Source organism: Colobus angolensis, unplaced genomic scaffold (genome assembly GCF_000951035.1).
Source record: "Colobus angolensis palliatus isolate OR3802 unplaced genomic scaffold, Cang.pa_1.0 Scaffold114, whole genome shotgun sequence".
NCBI classification, from domain to species: domain Eukaryota; kingdom Metazoa; phylum Chordata; class Mammalia; order Primates; family Cercopithecidae; genus Colobus; species Colobus angolensis.
Window position 1 is genome coordinate 2,266,847 of NW_012112475.1, and position 15,780 is coordinate 2,282,626.

The 15,780-nt window shown below is 57.7% G+C and overlaps 1 protein-coding gene across 1 annotated transcript in view; it reads left to right on the forward strand.

The window, feature by feature from the left end:
• Window positions 1-15,780, forward strand: part of LOC105524556 (nucleolar protein 4-like) — a 40,670-nt gene that overhangs the window by 1,561 nt on the left and 23,329 nt on the right. Inside the window, exon 2 of the mRNA XM_011959852.1 lies at window positions 8,161-8,302. Coding sequence (XP_011815242.1) covers window positions 8,194-8,302 — 109 coding nt within the window. The 5' untranslated portion in view covers window positions 8,161-8,193. The remainder of the gene's footprint in view (window positions 1-8,160; window positions 8,303-15,780) is intronic.

The following is a 15,780-nucleotide window of genomic DNA, read 5'->3' on the forward strand; positions in this document are numbered from 1 at the left end:
GGAGGGAGGCGTTCGCTGGCGGCGGGGTGGGGACCGGGCTCGGGTTGCCGCGGCCGCCACGAGAAGGGAAGTGGACTGTGTTTGGGGATGTGAGGACGGGAAGCGTTGAGTGGCAGGGAGGGGTTCCCCGGCGCGGCGCGGGGAGTTGAGACGCGGTTTGCAGAGTTGAACCCACTTCGGCAGGCCCGGGTCCTTCCCGGGAAGGGACGGGGTGTCCCTCTCAGGTGCACCGTCTGACCGGAAGCCGCGGGCGTCGGCGGCCCCTGGCGAAGGGGCCTTCCTTAATAAGGGGACACGGCGGGGCGGGGGCAGCCGGCCGGCTCGAGGGCGCGCGCAGGGGTTAAGTTGGATTTACACCTCCGCCCGCTCTCTCCTCCCTCCACCTAGTCCTCAAGGCTGGACACTTTGGGTGGGGAGGAGGAGGGAGTGCAATCCGCATATTTATTCCAGCCACTCGGGAGCAGAAGTGACCCTGCTTCCACCCAGAGCTGCGTTTGCCCGAGTCCGGCCGCCCCTACCGGGCTGCGCTTTCTGGGGGAAGTTCTCATTAAGCCTCGCTAATTAGCATTATTCCTGTAGAAAGGTTAAGGTTAGACCGTCCTTTTCCTTATGGGAGGCCCACCCCCTCCTCCCCATTCCCTACTCCCTCCCCTCTCCCCAAGAGCACAAAAGCACAGAAAGAAAGTGTGAAGAGGCTCAGATCAATGGAGAAGCCACAAACCCATTAATTCAAATGGAACCTTTTTTCCCCCTCTAAAACATTGATTTTCCTTTCTGTCTGCTCTGAGGGGAGATGAATAACCTCCTGATTTCACCTGAAATGGTGTTTGGACTCTGTGATTTCCTCCTCTTTCTGAGAAGGATTGTGGCTTGAAATAGATTGTCCCTTGAGATAAAGCCCTACTTATCCCAGAATCAGCTGGCAACCCCAGCCTGCCCCCACACCAACTCACACACACCAAAAAGGGGGTGTGCGGAGAGGTGTTTGGGGGACCTCATGACTCTTCTGGGGAGAGCCATCTGTGTGATGGGACCAGGGCCCTTTCTTGACCCTTGACACAGGCCAGATTCTGGACTGAATTGGTCTGGGGAAAAGGCCCATTTATGGCCCAGGCCCCGTGGTAGTTTAGCCCCCCAGGTAGTAAATTACTCCTTCATTGGAAAGCCATTAGGGCCACAATGTGTCCTTGAATAATATCAAGCTCCTGTCTAATCCAGGCTCAGGCTGAGGCTTGCTTAATAGAGCAGGGTTTTAAGACAGCACCTCTAGAGCTGGGCGACACCACCCTGTTCAGCACCTTCGTGCAGCGCAGTGGGAACAGAGATCACTGCGGCCTTCCTCCCAGCTGAGAAGACGCCTTTGGGGAACTTTTCCTGTGGCCGCTACCCTGGGGCTCTGTGGAGCTGGACCGCCTGGGAGTTGCTCAAGAACTTTTTCTGTGTTGTCTGGGTTCCTTTCTTGGAAGGACAGCCCTGCAGGGGATTAGCTCACAGCGGCTCCCTTCCAGCCTTCCTTTTGGCTGGAAGATCCCTGTCTGCTGAAGCTCCTCTCCAACCTCACTTTTAAAGAAACCCCTGTTAATGGCAGGGTCTGGGGTACCAGCGAGGCCCTCGTGGTGAGGAACGCTGATGGGGAGCAGCCAGGTGCCTTTGCTTAGGAACAAAAGCCTGTTTTCCACTCGATATACAGTGGGAAAATGTGGGAAATGCTCACTTCCAGCATCCAGGCGTCCATGACAGCAGGGACAACAGGACCACATGTAGATGGGAATACGCTTCTGACAGACACCGTGTGCCTGTGAGTGAGTGTGAGGGAGAGACAGCGAAAATGACTCCAGTATGGTAGGTGATTGGCTGTGTCTCAGCTCTCCCTGCCTCATATTTCCCAGAAGAGCTGGTGCTTGCATGGCTTGTAAGCAGAGGAGGCATGTTCACAGGAAGGAGTGGAATTGTGCAGGGAGTGCTGGAAGGCTGGCCTCCTTCCCTGGTGGCTAGGTGGGCTTGGGTTGTAGCTATGAAGCAACAGCTTTAGGACCCCACACACCCAGGAGCTCAGACCACCCTCATATTTCATATATCTGTGGCTCAGACCACCCTCACATTTCATGTGTGCGGCCCCTTCACAACAAGGATTTGAACTCCTGATGCTTTAGATCCTGGGGGTTTTTCGTCTTCCATTAATAAGCCATCTGATGAACTGAAGTGGTTAAGTTGGGGTCACATGCGGTTCAGTACCTTCTTGGCATGCTCAGAAGGCTGTGTGTGTAGTGCTCGCTGACATGGAGACAAGGGGGAGAGTCGCCTCTTGCAGAAGAATGTCCAGGGCCTGGAAGGGGCCTGCAGGTGCCCAGAAGGTGGTGCCTACCAGTGGGTTGAGAAGAGACTCCACTTTGGGATAGAGCTGGTGCTGGGGCAACCGCCTGAGGCTGGTGTTCTTCCCAATGGGAGCTTTAGCCTCCTGTCGAACAAGCCTGGGGGCTTTATAGAGAGGGGTCTCTTTCCTGCTCGGCCCAGAAACATCCCCTGCACATCCCTGCCCCCGCCTTCCTCCGAAACACACACCCAGGGCTCCTGGTCAGGGCTTATGGCTTACAATTGCACTAAATTCTCAGCAAATCCTCCTCCTTTTCTTTCTCAAGCAAGCCGTAGAGATAGAATTACAGCTCTCGGGAAGGGTCTGGAAAATACTGTGTGAGGCACGCCCCAGGATCCCGGGTCCTGGAGGATGCAAATGGCTCAACTTCAGAGGCACCAGGAACCCAGTTGCAGAGAAATTGACCCCAGTTGTAAAATAATCAGGTTACTGATAGCACCTGCCCGTAGTTACAAGCCATGGATACAGTCCCGTTTCCACCATTTCCCCTCTGGTCTCCCGTTTTCTCCTCCTCCTGGGCTGGGCAGTGGTTGTGCTAGTTACCCTGCAGAAGAGGAAGGGCCTCAGAAGCTGGGTGGAGAGAAACTGAACCTGCCCATGAATTTTGGACTGAAGATAAGAACAGGGAGGGTCTGGTCAGCTCCTCTCCCTCTGCCCCAGAGGCTGGGCTCCCAGGTTGGGGTGTGTCCCAGAGGCTGACTGGGTGCTACCCATCTGCCTGCCTAACTCTTAAGTTCCCTTTTCAGAAGAGCATTTGGCTTTGGCTCTATTTACCCTGTGACCCATGATGGCTTTGGTGCTAGAATAAATGATTGCTGGGTGGGCAAGGCCATGGGCTTCAGGGTTTCCAAAGGGCAGAGGCTAGAGAAACCAGGGGGTAGCTGACTGGACAGTCACATGGGGACTAAGGAGAGGGAACCCAGAAGTAATGGGACTGCACACACTTTTCTTTTGTAAATAGAGACAGGGTCTCACTGTGTTGCCCAGATGGGTCTTGAACTTCTGGCCTTAAGCAATTCATTCACCTCAGCCTCCCAAAATGTTGGCATTACAGGTGTGAGCCATCGCACCCAGCCCACAGTTTTATTCTCTAAGTTTTGTTGAAGTTTGTTAACAGAAAGGGAGAAATTAGCCCCACTTCATCTGACATTCCAGAAGGGAGAAGTAAGAAGCACCCTGTGACCTCTGGGTGAGTCAGTGAGCACCTTGGGTCTCTGAGCAGGCCTGAGGCCTTGGTCACTCTCAAACCTGCACCATTGCCTCCAGCATGGCCCTCTGGACTTGGGTGTATTTTCCCCCTCTGCACAGTCGTCGTTGACAGATTCTGATCTGTGTGTACCTGTAACTGCCTTGTGATTAGCCTGCTTCTCCAGCCTTGGCTTAGGGTGTGAGTGAGGGACTAGAGCTACAGTCTGCCCATCTGTGACTGGGGGGCTTGTATCCATGAACTGGACTGTGCTGCGCCAGACAGGTTGCAGAGGGTCTTGGGAAGTCTTCTTCTACAGCTCAGCCCTTGAAAGTGTGGGTGTTGAAGGGTTTGTGTAAGTCTGACCAAAACTTATTTTTGTATTGTGTGTTTTTGAAAAGTTAGACTTAATAGACTTGATTTCTCACTTAAAAAAAAAGTTGCTGTAGCAGCCAGGTGTGCCAGCTCACACCTGTACTCCCAGCACTTTGGGAGGCCGAGGCACTTGAGCCCAGGGGTTTGAGACCAGCCTGGGCAATATAGTGAGCCCTTGTCTCTACAAAAAATTAAAAGTTAGCCAGGCGTGGTGGTATATGCCTGTAGTGCCAGCTCCTTGGGAGGCTGAGGCAGGAGCCTGGGGGCTCAAGGCTGCAGTTAGCCATGATTGCACCACTGTGCTCCAGCCTATGTGACAGTAAGATCCTATCTTAAAAAAAAAAGCCATAGCAGTCAAGATATCAGAATCTTAGAACCTCTTTCACAAAACTGGGGTTCACCTGGCAGAACCCTGGAGGCTGTGGGAAAACTCCTTGGGAGCTGGGGAGAGAACAATCATTGTTAGGTAACGAAGCAGTGTGTCCACAGTTTCTCCCCACTGCACCTACAGATGGGTCAGAATTTTTGCTGGTCCCTTTTCCTAGCTAACAAGGCCTGGTGTGAAGGAACCCTGCCTTGGTTATCTATGTCCCTACCACAATGCCAGCACATAGTTGATGCTCAATAAATGTACATCAACTCATTGAAGAAAGTGAGCATGCATGAATGTGTGTGTGTGTTTGTGTGTGTGTGTGTGTGTGTGTGTGTGTGTAAATATAGCCTCATCACCCATGAGTTCCCTCTGGGCCTCATCTTGAGACACTTGGTCATTAAGGAATCTGGTTCCTCCCATTGAAGGGAGGAGATGTGGTGAGGTGGCCCATGGTGCAGTGACACTGTGATGCAGGCTCTGGGCACAGACCGCCTGGGTTTACACACCAGCTGTGCTGCTGGCTCCGTGTCCCTGGGCAGTTGGGGGAGGCGGGGCGGGCCTCACAGGGGCAATTGTCAGAGCTGGAGCTAGGCCTGACATGGGTGCCTGTGTTATGGGGTCATGGGAGGAAATCTCATAAAACCCTTAGCCTGAAGCCCTGTGCCTGTGGGCACTGGGTGCTCCTCCTAATCAGGTAATTTTGATGCCAGGTTAGGTGTAGCCCATCTTTTCTCAGTGGGACCCATCAAGGAAGTGAGGGGTGGAGGGGCGTTTGGGTGAACAGTTCAGTGATGTGAGCCAGAGAAACCCTGGCTGTGTGTGGCGTGGCTGGCAGCAGCAGGAGGGAGGCATTACAGGGCACCCGGCTACCACCAGCCCACCAGCCTGCATCCTGGGCTTCACATGCCCTCCATTCAAGAACTATGCGCAATGGGACCAGAGTCCTTAATTGTCAAATTAATGCCGCGTCCTCATTAAACACCAACACCATGCCGGGCAATTCAGTTGATTCAACAAGTCTCATTGCCTTGTGCAGGATTCAGAGGACGTACAGTCTGGTCCCCACTGTTAGAAGGACCTAAGGTTTTCCGGGGAAAGACAGGGCAGAGATCCACAAGACAGCGACAGCTGGATACAGCTTGGAGTTGGGATTGTGGCTCACAGCAGCCGTGTGGGTTCTAGGCAAGGGCCAACTCAGTTAGGAGGGCGTGTCCAGTCCTTGGCGACTGCACAGATCTGGCTGTGCCTCATGTTAGCCCGTGAACTTGGGCAAGCCCCTTAACCTCCTGGAGCCTCGGTTTCCTCATCTGTGGAGCGGGGCTGACAACTGTACCTGTCTGGTGGGCCTGTAGTGAGGGTGAAATGCCACAAGCCCAGGGGAGCGCTGGGCCCCTGAGAAGTTTGCCTTCTGTTGTTATGGTTTTGAACTTGGCTGAGTGAGGCCAGAGTGTGCAAGCCGTCCCTGCTGCTCCACCCCCCGTGTATTGAGTGGAGTTCAAGAGCCTTTCTCCAAGCTAGAGATGGCAGGTACGGCCCTGCCAGGGTTGCGTGCACTGTGGAGGGGACCTTTTCGTGTGGCTCCTCTGGGCCCGCCCACGCCTGCCCACAGTGGCCTCCTTGCCTCTCCTCAAACCCAGCAGCTTGTGCCCCACTTGCTGCTGCCTGTGCCTGAAAAGTGCGTGGAGCCACACAGACCTCTTCTCACGGGCTCCCCTTCTCACTTCTTGCAGGCTTCTGCTCCAGTGTTTCTGACCCGTGGGGTTTTCCTGGGCTGCCCTGGCAAACAGGTCCCTCTGCCCTCTCACCCCGCTTCTGTGTGCTTTGCGGCCCTCATCAATGCTTTTCTGCTCATTGTCCATCTCCCTCGCGGATGAGGGGTGCCAGGCAGGCCAGGAGTGTGTCTGGTCCACAGCTGAGTTTCCCAGCGCCTAGAGGGGAGCTTGGCCCATAGTAGGTGCTCAGTAAATACCTGTCGAATGGATGGATGGGGAGTTTGGAGTAGGTGGCGCTTTCAACTGTTACTAGAATGCTCTGTCTTTTAAGTCATGAGCATTTGAACAATACCCAGAGTCTTTCTCCTTCAGCTGTGACTTCAGGTCAAACCCTGAGCATGGCACCCCCTGGGCAGCCAGGAAGTAGCAAGGGGCCCACGCGAGATGCTCTGTTCCTGGTTCCTGGAGCCAACATGGCAGGACCAGCTGGGAAGATGGGGAGCCGCCTGCCCCTTGCAGCCTTGCTCAAGGTTCCAAGGAACCTTCCCCCACCTGCCAGTCTCTCTTCCCCCTCCCCCTCGTCTCCCTCCATCCAGTTAGCACAGGGGAGAGTTTTGTTGTCCCTTTGTACCCTTTGTGCAGAGAGCCTTTTGAACGTGTGTGTGTGTGTGTGTGTGTGTGTGTGTGTGTGTCTGGGTGTGTGAGTGAGTTTTCATGAAGGAGGGCTGTGGGTGGAGGTGCTTGTGTTTGTGGAGCAGGCAGCCCGTGGGAGGGAGGCAGAGTGAGTGCGTGTGCCTGTGTGTGGGGAGAGGACACCAGAGGACATATGGGCTCTATCCATTCCCCGAGGCCCTGGGTGTGCCGCGTGGGGACTGCAGTCGTCACAGCCCAGCTCCTGTCCTCTGGATTCAGCAGAGGGTCCACACTGCACAGAAGCTATAAATTCCAGGAAACTCCCTACCAGCCCAGCGGGTGGGGGAGGGAGTGGAGGCGAATCCACACTGGTTCCCTAGCACTTGGAGCAGATGTGTCTGCCTCAGGGACAGCAGCCTAAGAAAGTTCCAACCAAAGTGTGTTTGCTCACTATAAAAGAGGCGTCTGTGAGGGGGCCCCAGAGGGGAGGCTTGGGGGTGCTCTGCCAGAGGTCCTCACTGGGGGCCCACAGAGGCCATTGTGTCTTGCTGGGGGGAGGCCAGAACTCCGGGTGTGGGAGCTGCTGGGTCATCTTTCTTGGTTTTACAGCCAGCTCCCAGGCACAGTTGCTTGCTGCTCCTGAAAGGCTGGGCCGGAGGAGGTGGGGGCCCTTCCCGCTGGAGGGCTGGGTTGAAGGGGCCCCGCCCCGGGGGTTCCCGGATGACTGGCCAAGGGCCTCCGAAGCCAGCAGCGAGGGGAGAGGAGGCAGGCGTGGTCCTCTCTAGCAGGCCATCCGGCTGTTTGGAACGCCCTGGCGGCCCCCCAGGCCCTTGAGCTGAACCCCCTTTGCGGTCTGGTCCGAACCCTGGCCTGCCCCGCCCCCTTCCTTCTCTGCACTTCTGGGGCTGGCCCTTTCAGCCCTGGAAGCTGCCCAAGAGCGTATCTTTGAAGCACAGCAAAGGTTAGGAAGGAGGAAGACAGAAATGTCCTCTGGGCTGGGGGAGTGGGAGAAAGGAATTCCATGCATGCTTCATGGGAGTCAGGGCGCCGGGCCTGCTGGGGGCACTCAGCTCAGCCTCAGTGCCCGGTGGCCGGCATGTCCTGCTGCCCGCTTCTTGCCGCCGGGTCCTGTGCAGAGTGAGCCCTGGTCCCTGGGCTGGGAGCAGGGAGCGGCAGCCCTTGTTTACAGCGCTTGTTTCAACCTTGGCTCACAAGGGTAAGAGCCAGGCCCTGCCATCCGCCCCTGCAGGATGCGAGACCTCATAATTGTCTTCAATTACAGACAGCACTGGCCCTTAGCCGTGGCTTCTGATAGGAACCAGAGCTGGGGCCACTTCCACTGGGCAAGGGGGAGCACTACCCAGCCCTCACTTCAAGGTTTGAGGGCTCCCTGAGGCCTTCGGGGTACTCGCAAATGCCCACTGGCCCTGGGGTCCACTCACAAGGCTGCCTCGGGCCGATGAGAGCCCATCCCTGCTGAATGCCCACCTTCTTTGTCCCTGCTCAGGATGAGACTTCTGTGAGCAGCGAGGATTTTGATATGAGCGACTCCACATGGATGTCAGCTGACCCGCACCTGGCCTCCAGCCTGAGCCCCAGCCAGGACGAGAGGATGCGGAGCCCACAGAACCTCCACAGTCAAGAGGACGGTGAGTGCCCGTTGGTGGCGGTTGAGGAGGGGCTGTGCCCGGCCCCCTGCTCCCAGTTGTCCTCAGGTGAGAGGTGTGGACGTACTCCAGGGTGGCGGAATCTGGGCCAAGGCTTTCGGGTGGCCCAGACCCAAGCTTGCACTGCCTCCAGCATTCTCAGCATCTCCACGGGCCCCACTGCCCTAGCCCCTGGCTCCTTCCTCCCAAAGATGAGGGAGGGAGCCCATGGGACTGGCAGCCTGTGAGGCCAGGGGTCTGCCTGGTAGCTGAGATGCCATGGGCTTCTGCAATGTGGGTTTCAGAGTTACCGGGGCAGGCCTGGGAAGGTTCACTGTGTACCTAACCCAGAGCAGTTCTGCTGCCCAGCAAGGGAAACGACCTGTGTTTCTGTAGCCACATGTGAGGCTATAGCCCGGGTCACCTGGTGAGTGACCAGGCAGTGCAGCTGTCCACATGTGTCCTAGCCCCTTGGGATGCGATGCGGCTGGCTGGGGAGCTGTCTGGATTCTTCCCTAGTCCTGGCCCCCCTGCACAGGGCCTACCAGACAGCCTACTCCGGCCTCCCTTGGAATAGAGGCTTCCTTCTCAGGGGTTGGAGAGTTAGGGTCAGGAATCAGACCCCAAAGATCCACCCTGGCCTCCATGTGGACTCCCCCAAGTGGTTGGGCTCTGGGGCCCTGGCATCTACCTTGGTGTGCCAGGGTTGTGAGGTGGCTCTGTGAGCACAGCAGCCCGGCATCGCCTTTGTTTCCGCGGAGGAGATGGTTGGGGGCAGGGGATGAGTAAGCTGGGCCCCAGAGAACTGGGGTGTAGGAGCCGGAGCCAGCAATTAGGAGGGGTTGAAGGTCGAGGCCTGGAATGTGGGAGGGAGGTACGGGTTAAAAAGGGGTGTAATGTTAACTCTGTGAAACGGGTCAGCCTTAAAGAGTAAATAAGGGGTAGGAGCCTTGCTGTTTGGGTCAAAGTTCATCTCCATGGCAGAACCTGTGCGCCTGCCTCCCGACAGCCTTCTCAGGCCTGAATCCGGCTTTGTTTGGGAGGAGACCCAGCCTGGAGGCAGCTGGAGGTGTCTGGGCCAGGGGCTAGGGAGCACAGGGAGTGGCTGCAGGAGGAGTGGGGTGCGTGGCTGCCGGCAAAGAAAAGGCTTTTGTGCCTGATGCCTCGTGAGGTCGGCGCGACCCCCTCGTGCTGCCAGCCTCCCAGGCCAGTGCTGCCTTCCAGCGTTCCCACGGTGGTGGGGACCCCGTGGGGGCAGCCACGTGCTCTGGGGGGCTCTGGGACTGGGACAAGCTCAGCAGCTGACCTACTGCCTCAACTGAGCTGACTGAGGCCACACCCAAAGAACACTGAGGGCTGTGCCTGCAGAGCTCAGCTGGGGCCGCAGGCTCTGGTCCCTGCAAGAAGGGTCTGGGACAGTTGTTCAGAAACCCAGAGCAGTTGGGCTGAAGGGGCCATGGTCCCCCTGCTCATTCCCGAGCAGATCCCTTGCTGTTATTCCTCATGACCACCATTTGAGAGTGGGATCTCTCTTGGAGACACGTCCTGGGGAGGTCTGGTGATTTGGGGGCCGTCAGGATCAGGTGACTGACAGTGGCATTTCTGTGGTGTCCGTGGAGCTCCCTCAGCACCTGCTGCTCAGACGCTGGCTGGCCATGAGGATGAGGCTGAGAGATGCAGGGAGGCTGGGGGATCCGTAGGTCCCCAAGAGCCCAGTGCGGGGCCAGCCTGGGGTAGTCACACACTGCCTTCCCCTCCTGGTGGACACCGGAGCTGGGACAGTGAGGATGCTGCTGACCGCGGGGCCGTAGGCCTCACCATCCGCTCCGAGGCACTCATAGAGTTGTGGGCCACCCCGCTGGCCGGCTGAGACCCCGGGCAGGGCACAGGCCTTGGGAAGGCCCAGGCAGCTGGCCTGGCCTCTACTGCCCCTTCTGGGCCTGTGGGCCTGTTGGCGTCTGTCCAGAACAGTGGGTTTCCAGCCTGGAGTCCTGGGCCATCTTCCGGCCCCCATGGAGACACACAACCAGCCCCTCTTGAAGGCGCTCGCGGTGCAGACATGTGAGGTCCAGCTCCCGTGAGTGAGTCAAGGGGCTCCCATCAGAGCACTCTCGGGCCCCTGTTATTGATGCAGGACTAGGTAGGGACAGCCCAAGCAGATGCACCCACCTTAGCCCTCTGTGTGCTCCACTCCCCGCCTGAGGGTCTCCATCGCAGAAGCCCCCCAACCCCACTGATGCCCAGGTGAGCTTGGTGTGCGGGCTGTGGCCCTCAGGCCTCCGTGGAAGTCTGAGGCCTGCTGTAAGGTCAGTCTTGGTCTCTGCCCTGCCCCCGCGACTCGGTTGTGAACCTGGCCCATTGTTGGTGCCTGCTGAATGTCTGTTATCCAGGAAGGAACAAATGAACAAACGTTTACTGAGCCCTGTCCAAGCGCACCACTGCGGAGCAGGTGGAACTCCGCCTCTGATGGCGATAAGTTGGGTTGTTTGTTTCTAGGGACATCCTTCCCATCTGAGCACCTGGGCCTTCTCTCTTTGCCAGGAGTGTGGGGACTCCCAAGGCTGTGCCGATGACACACCTGTGTTGGTCCTTTTGGTGTTGCTACAAAGGAATACCTGAGGCTGGGTAATTTATAAAGAGAAGAGTGTATTTGGTCCACAGTTCCACAGGCTGTACAGGCATGGCACTAGCATCTGCTTGGCTTCTGGTGAGGCCTCAGGAAGCTTACAGACATGGCAGAAGGTGAAGGGGGAGCAGGTATGTCTTGTGGTGAGAGAGGGAGCAAGAGAGAGGGAAGAGGTACCAGGCTCTTTTAAACAGCCAGCTCTCGCGCGAACTCATAGTGAGAACTCACTCCGTACAGCACCAAGCCCCTCATGACCCACACACCTCCCACCAGGCCCACCTCCAACCCTGGAGGACACATCTCACCATGAGATTTGGAGGGGACCCAGATGCCAACCGTATCAGCATGCCCTCCCTGCTGACGAGTAATCCAGCTGGGAGTGATTTCAGGGAGCCGGGCAGTTAGCACAGATCTACAGCTGTGGATTTGTTGGGGCCCTTCTTTAAAGATTTTAACAAAGGCAGATGAAGGCTGAGTGGCAGAGCAAATCCCATGGCGGAACCACTGAGCCCAAGAGTGAGTTGTGCAGATGCCAGCTCTCACTCCCCGGGAAGCTTGTCTCTGAGGTTCCACCGGGGTGAGTGTCTGCTTGTCCTGAAACACAGTTAGGTTTCTGCCCCCAGCCCTGCCACTGTCTGCGAGTCTTGGTCTCCCAGACCTCTTTACACCAGCTCCCCACACTCTGAAGTCCTGGGATGCTCCTGGGTCCCTGCGATCATAGCCGCTGGCGCTTGGCAGGGAGCACCATCACAGTGCCCTCATCTCATGGGGAGGAAACTTAGAATCAGGGAGAGACTTGGGGCAACTCAGCCAGAGTTGGGGAGGGCCAGCGCTTCTCCTCTCTCCCCTTTGGCAGGTGTAGGGGCCATGTGTGAGGGTCCCCAGAAGATGGGCAGGGGAGCTAGGGAACCAAAGAAGGCCCTCTCCACACACTTGGGGCACTCCCTCCTTGGGGCCCAGGGCCATGCGGGCCAGCTCCTGCCATAGTTTCCTGCCCAGGCGTGGGCCAGGTCCCCTAAAGACCCTCAGCTAAGTCCTGGCCGAGGCTTGGGCTTGGGCTTGCTTTTGGGTCTGAACAGGGCTCTGTGCACATCACAGGGCGTGGAGGAGGGATGTCTGAGACTTTGTCCAGAGGCGCCGTGGTCTGGCGTTGTCTTGGGGCTGAACAGCACGTCCGTCTGTAATTACGCCCCCACTGGTGGGATGATCTGTTTGATGCAGTCTGCTCCCCAAGTACCATAAGCACCCTGAGAGCCAGGACTCCAGCACCCAGCACAGGGCCTGGCACCGCGCAGGTGCTGGGGTACTGTTTGTTGAGTGAATGAGTGGACGAAAACGAATGAAGGCATGCGCAGAGGCAGGTGAGCCAGTGCGCCTCCTGCAGGCCGGGGCTGGCCTGGGTTCCTGACCGGGCAGGCGGGGTGCTCCTTCCGTTTCCCCTGGATGTGCTTCAGCAGGCCTCTCACTCTGCCCCTTCCTGAGCGGAAAATGTGAGGCCCGCCTGGCCTCCAGAAGGGATGCATGGGGGCAGGGAGCGGACATTACTCACCTCCTGGGCAGACAGGAAGCCAGCGCCAGGGGAGAGCGGGGGTCTGCTCGCTGGGCCTGCTTCCGCCTTCCGCAGGGTGGGCAGTCAGGGGGTTGCTGAGCAAGAGTGGTGTGGAGCCCTGGCTGGGGCAGGTCAGGGCCTGGTGTGTGCGCCTCTCAGATGAGGCTGCTCCTCCAGCCCTGGCCTCGGGACACACTGGGGCTCCCGCACCGTGCAGGCCTGGGGCTGGACGAAGGCACTGAGGGCCCTTTGACTACCCAGTTTCTTGGCCACTTTTGTCACACCAGCGTTGGCCTTGTGACACTCAGGGGTGATGTGCCCTGTCTCCACCTCCCTGGAGGAGTCTGGAGTTTGGTTGAGGCCAAACAGGCACCAGTGCGGGACCCCTGTGGGTTGTCAGCTTGCTGAGGGCAGGAGCCACGTCTTTGTAGAAATGTCCCTTATTTCTCTCCTTATTCCAGAAGTATTACAATGGTTGTAGAAAAATAAAGGAGAAGGCCAGGCACGGTGGCTCATGTCTGTAAGCCCAGCACTTTGGGAGGCCGAGGCAGGTGAATCACCTGAGGTCAGGAGTTTGAGACCAGCCTGACCAACATGGAGAAACCCTGTCTCTACTAAAAATACAAAATTAGCTGGGTGGGGTGGCGCATGCCTGTAATCCCAGCTACTCAGGAGGCTGAGGCAGGAGAATCTCTTGAACCTGGGAGGCAGAGGTTGCCGTGAGCCGAGATCGCACCATTGCACTCCAGCCTGAGTAACAAGAGCAAAACTCTGTCTCAATAAAAAAAAAAAGAAAGAAAAATAAAGGAGAAAAAAAGAAAAAGAAAAATAATGATGTCTGGGGGGCCTATTTTTCTCAGACTTTTATATTATCTAAGTAACCAGAGCCTCGTTTTCTTTTCAATGAGGCAGTATTGGCACCACCTTTTCTCTCACATAGTCATTGGCCTCCCTGACACTGATGTGGGCCAGCCACAGTTCGAAGGTTGTCCAGTCAGCCCAGTGACTGGGGGCCCATTCCTGAGCCCACTGTGTGCCCAACCTGACCCTGTGAGCCCAGAGCTTTACATGTCGCTGTTCCACAGGGCAGGAAATGTCGTCTCCGAGGGGAAGTAACTTGCCCAGACCACGGGGACTGGGTCTCTCCAGAGCCACCGTTTTGGCCACTCCTGTGGAAGGACATTTGAGTTCCTGTTTGTCTTTCTTTTTTTTGAGATGGAGTCCCACCCACTCTGTTGCCCAGGCTGGAGTACAAATGGCACAATCTCGGCTCACTGCAAACTCCACCTTCCAGGTTCAAGCGATTCTCCTGCCTCAGCTTCCCTAGTAGCTGGGATTACAGGCGTGCGCCACCATGCCTGGCTAATTTTTGTATTTTTAGTAGAGACAGTGTTTCACCATGTTGGTCAGGCTGGTCTCAAACTCCTGACCTCATGATCTGCCCGCCTCAGCCTCCCAAAGTGCAGGGATTACAGGTGTGAGCCACCGCGCCTGGCCAAGTCCCTGTTTTTCATTGCTGGAAGCAGGTGCCACAGGGTGCCTTTCAGGGCTGACCCCATGTGACCTGAGTCTTCTGTCCTGGGCTTTATTCCGAGGCCCTGGCACTGAGTAGGTGCTCAACCAACGGCCACTGAGTCACTCTTGGAATAGATGGGGGATCAGAGAAAGGGCCTGGGACGAGGTGGCCTGGGAGGCCGGGCAGAGGCGTGGCAGCAGGGGGCTGGGAAGGGAGGAGGTGCCCGATGCCAGGGTTTCTTGGGTCACATGTTTCCAAAAGCTCCCTGTGACCCAGGAGAGAAGCTCCAACCAGGAGAGAAGGGCAGGGGGGCCACAACCAGGCCATCTGGGGAGGGTCTGGCATGGAAGGGTTCTGGGAGGATGGAGTGGTCGGGCCCAATATGTGGCGTCCTGTAGGCAGGTCCTGGGTTCTGTGCCATGGATCTGGCCAGCCCTTCCCCAAAGTATGGTCCTGAGCTAGCTGACCCCCCAACTCGGGCCGCAGCTTCTCTCTGTGACATGGCCTGCGGGCTGCAGCCCCTCACCCTGGCATGCCCCCAGGAGCTCTTAGTGAGAAGACCAAGGCTTCCTACCTTGTGGCCCCTGCTGCCCTCGGGTGCGGCCCTCTGCCGCCTAGAAATGCAAACTGGGCAGCAGGGCGGGCCTCTGGGGAGCAGGTGTGTTGCTCGAGCGCCCAGGGCTCGGAATTTACAGTGGCAGCACTGCTGGCCTCTCTTCCTTGGCTTGGCCCCTCCCCTGGGTGCCTCCTCCCTGGCCTCCAAGGGGTCTGCAGGGAAGCGTGGGGGCACACAGAGCTCAGATCTTGCTCAGCTCCCTCCTTGCCAGGCAGCCTTGGGTGGGTGCCGTCCCCTTGACAGGCAGGGGTGATCATCTTGGCCCACCTTGCCAGGTGGCTGAGGACCAGATGTGGACAGCACAGAGGCCCGCCGGGGGCCAGGCTGGGACTGGATGTGGGCAATCTTCGTCACCTCCCCCAGATTCTCTGAGCCCTGCATGCCACCCCCTTGGTCCAGTCCTGCCTCCTCAGCCAGCCTGATCTCCCTTGGTCCCCTCCGCCATGGAGGCCTGTGGGACCCTGACCGCAGCTTACCTCACAGCCACCCTCAGCGGCGTCCCCGTCCCTACTCTCAGCCCCCAACCACCGTCCAGGTCATGCTTCTTTGGAAAGGGAGCCGGGCTAGGGGGTCCTTGGTGTCAACGAGACTCAGGCACTCCTGAGTCCCTGTCCCTCCCTCCCCACCCACATGAGCCAGGCCCTGTCCAGGGACCCTGAGTTCCCAAGACGCTGCTTCTCAATCTGGCAAACGCCAGACCCATCCCAGGTGCCCACACTGATGGTCAGCTAAGCGGGCAGTGAGGAGTCAGTGCTGCCATCCAAGGAGAAGGTACTAGGCAGAAGTGTGCCTCCAGCTTCTGGTACTCAGGGTGCCATGGGGTGTCCCCAGCAAGGGGTGAAGCTGTTTGAGTGAGGGATCAGGCAGGAGGCCATACGGCTGGTGGGGAAGGAGCTGGTGGGAGTAACGGCCAGGCCACCAGGGCTCAGAGACCATCACCCACATTACCCCTGTGCCATGGCTCCTTCTAGTGCCCTCCTCAGGTGATGCCCCCCCTCCCCTGGGCCCATCCCTGGGTCATAGCAGCCCTTTCCTACCAAGGGGCACAGAACTCTGGCCTGCTGCTGACTCCCCCTGGACCCAACACGCATTGCCAGACATCTGCCCTGGTCACTATTGCATGGCAGGAGGTGTGGCCCTTGCACCAGTCTCCCTGGGTTGGCTTCTGAAAGGC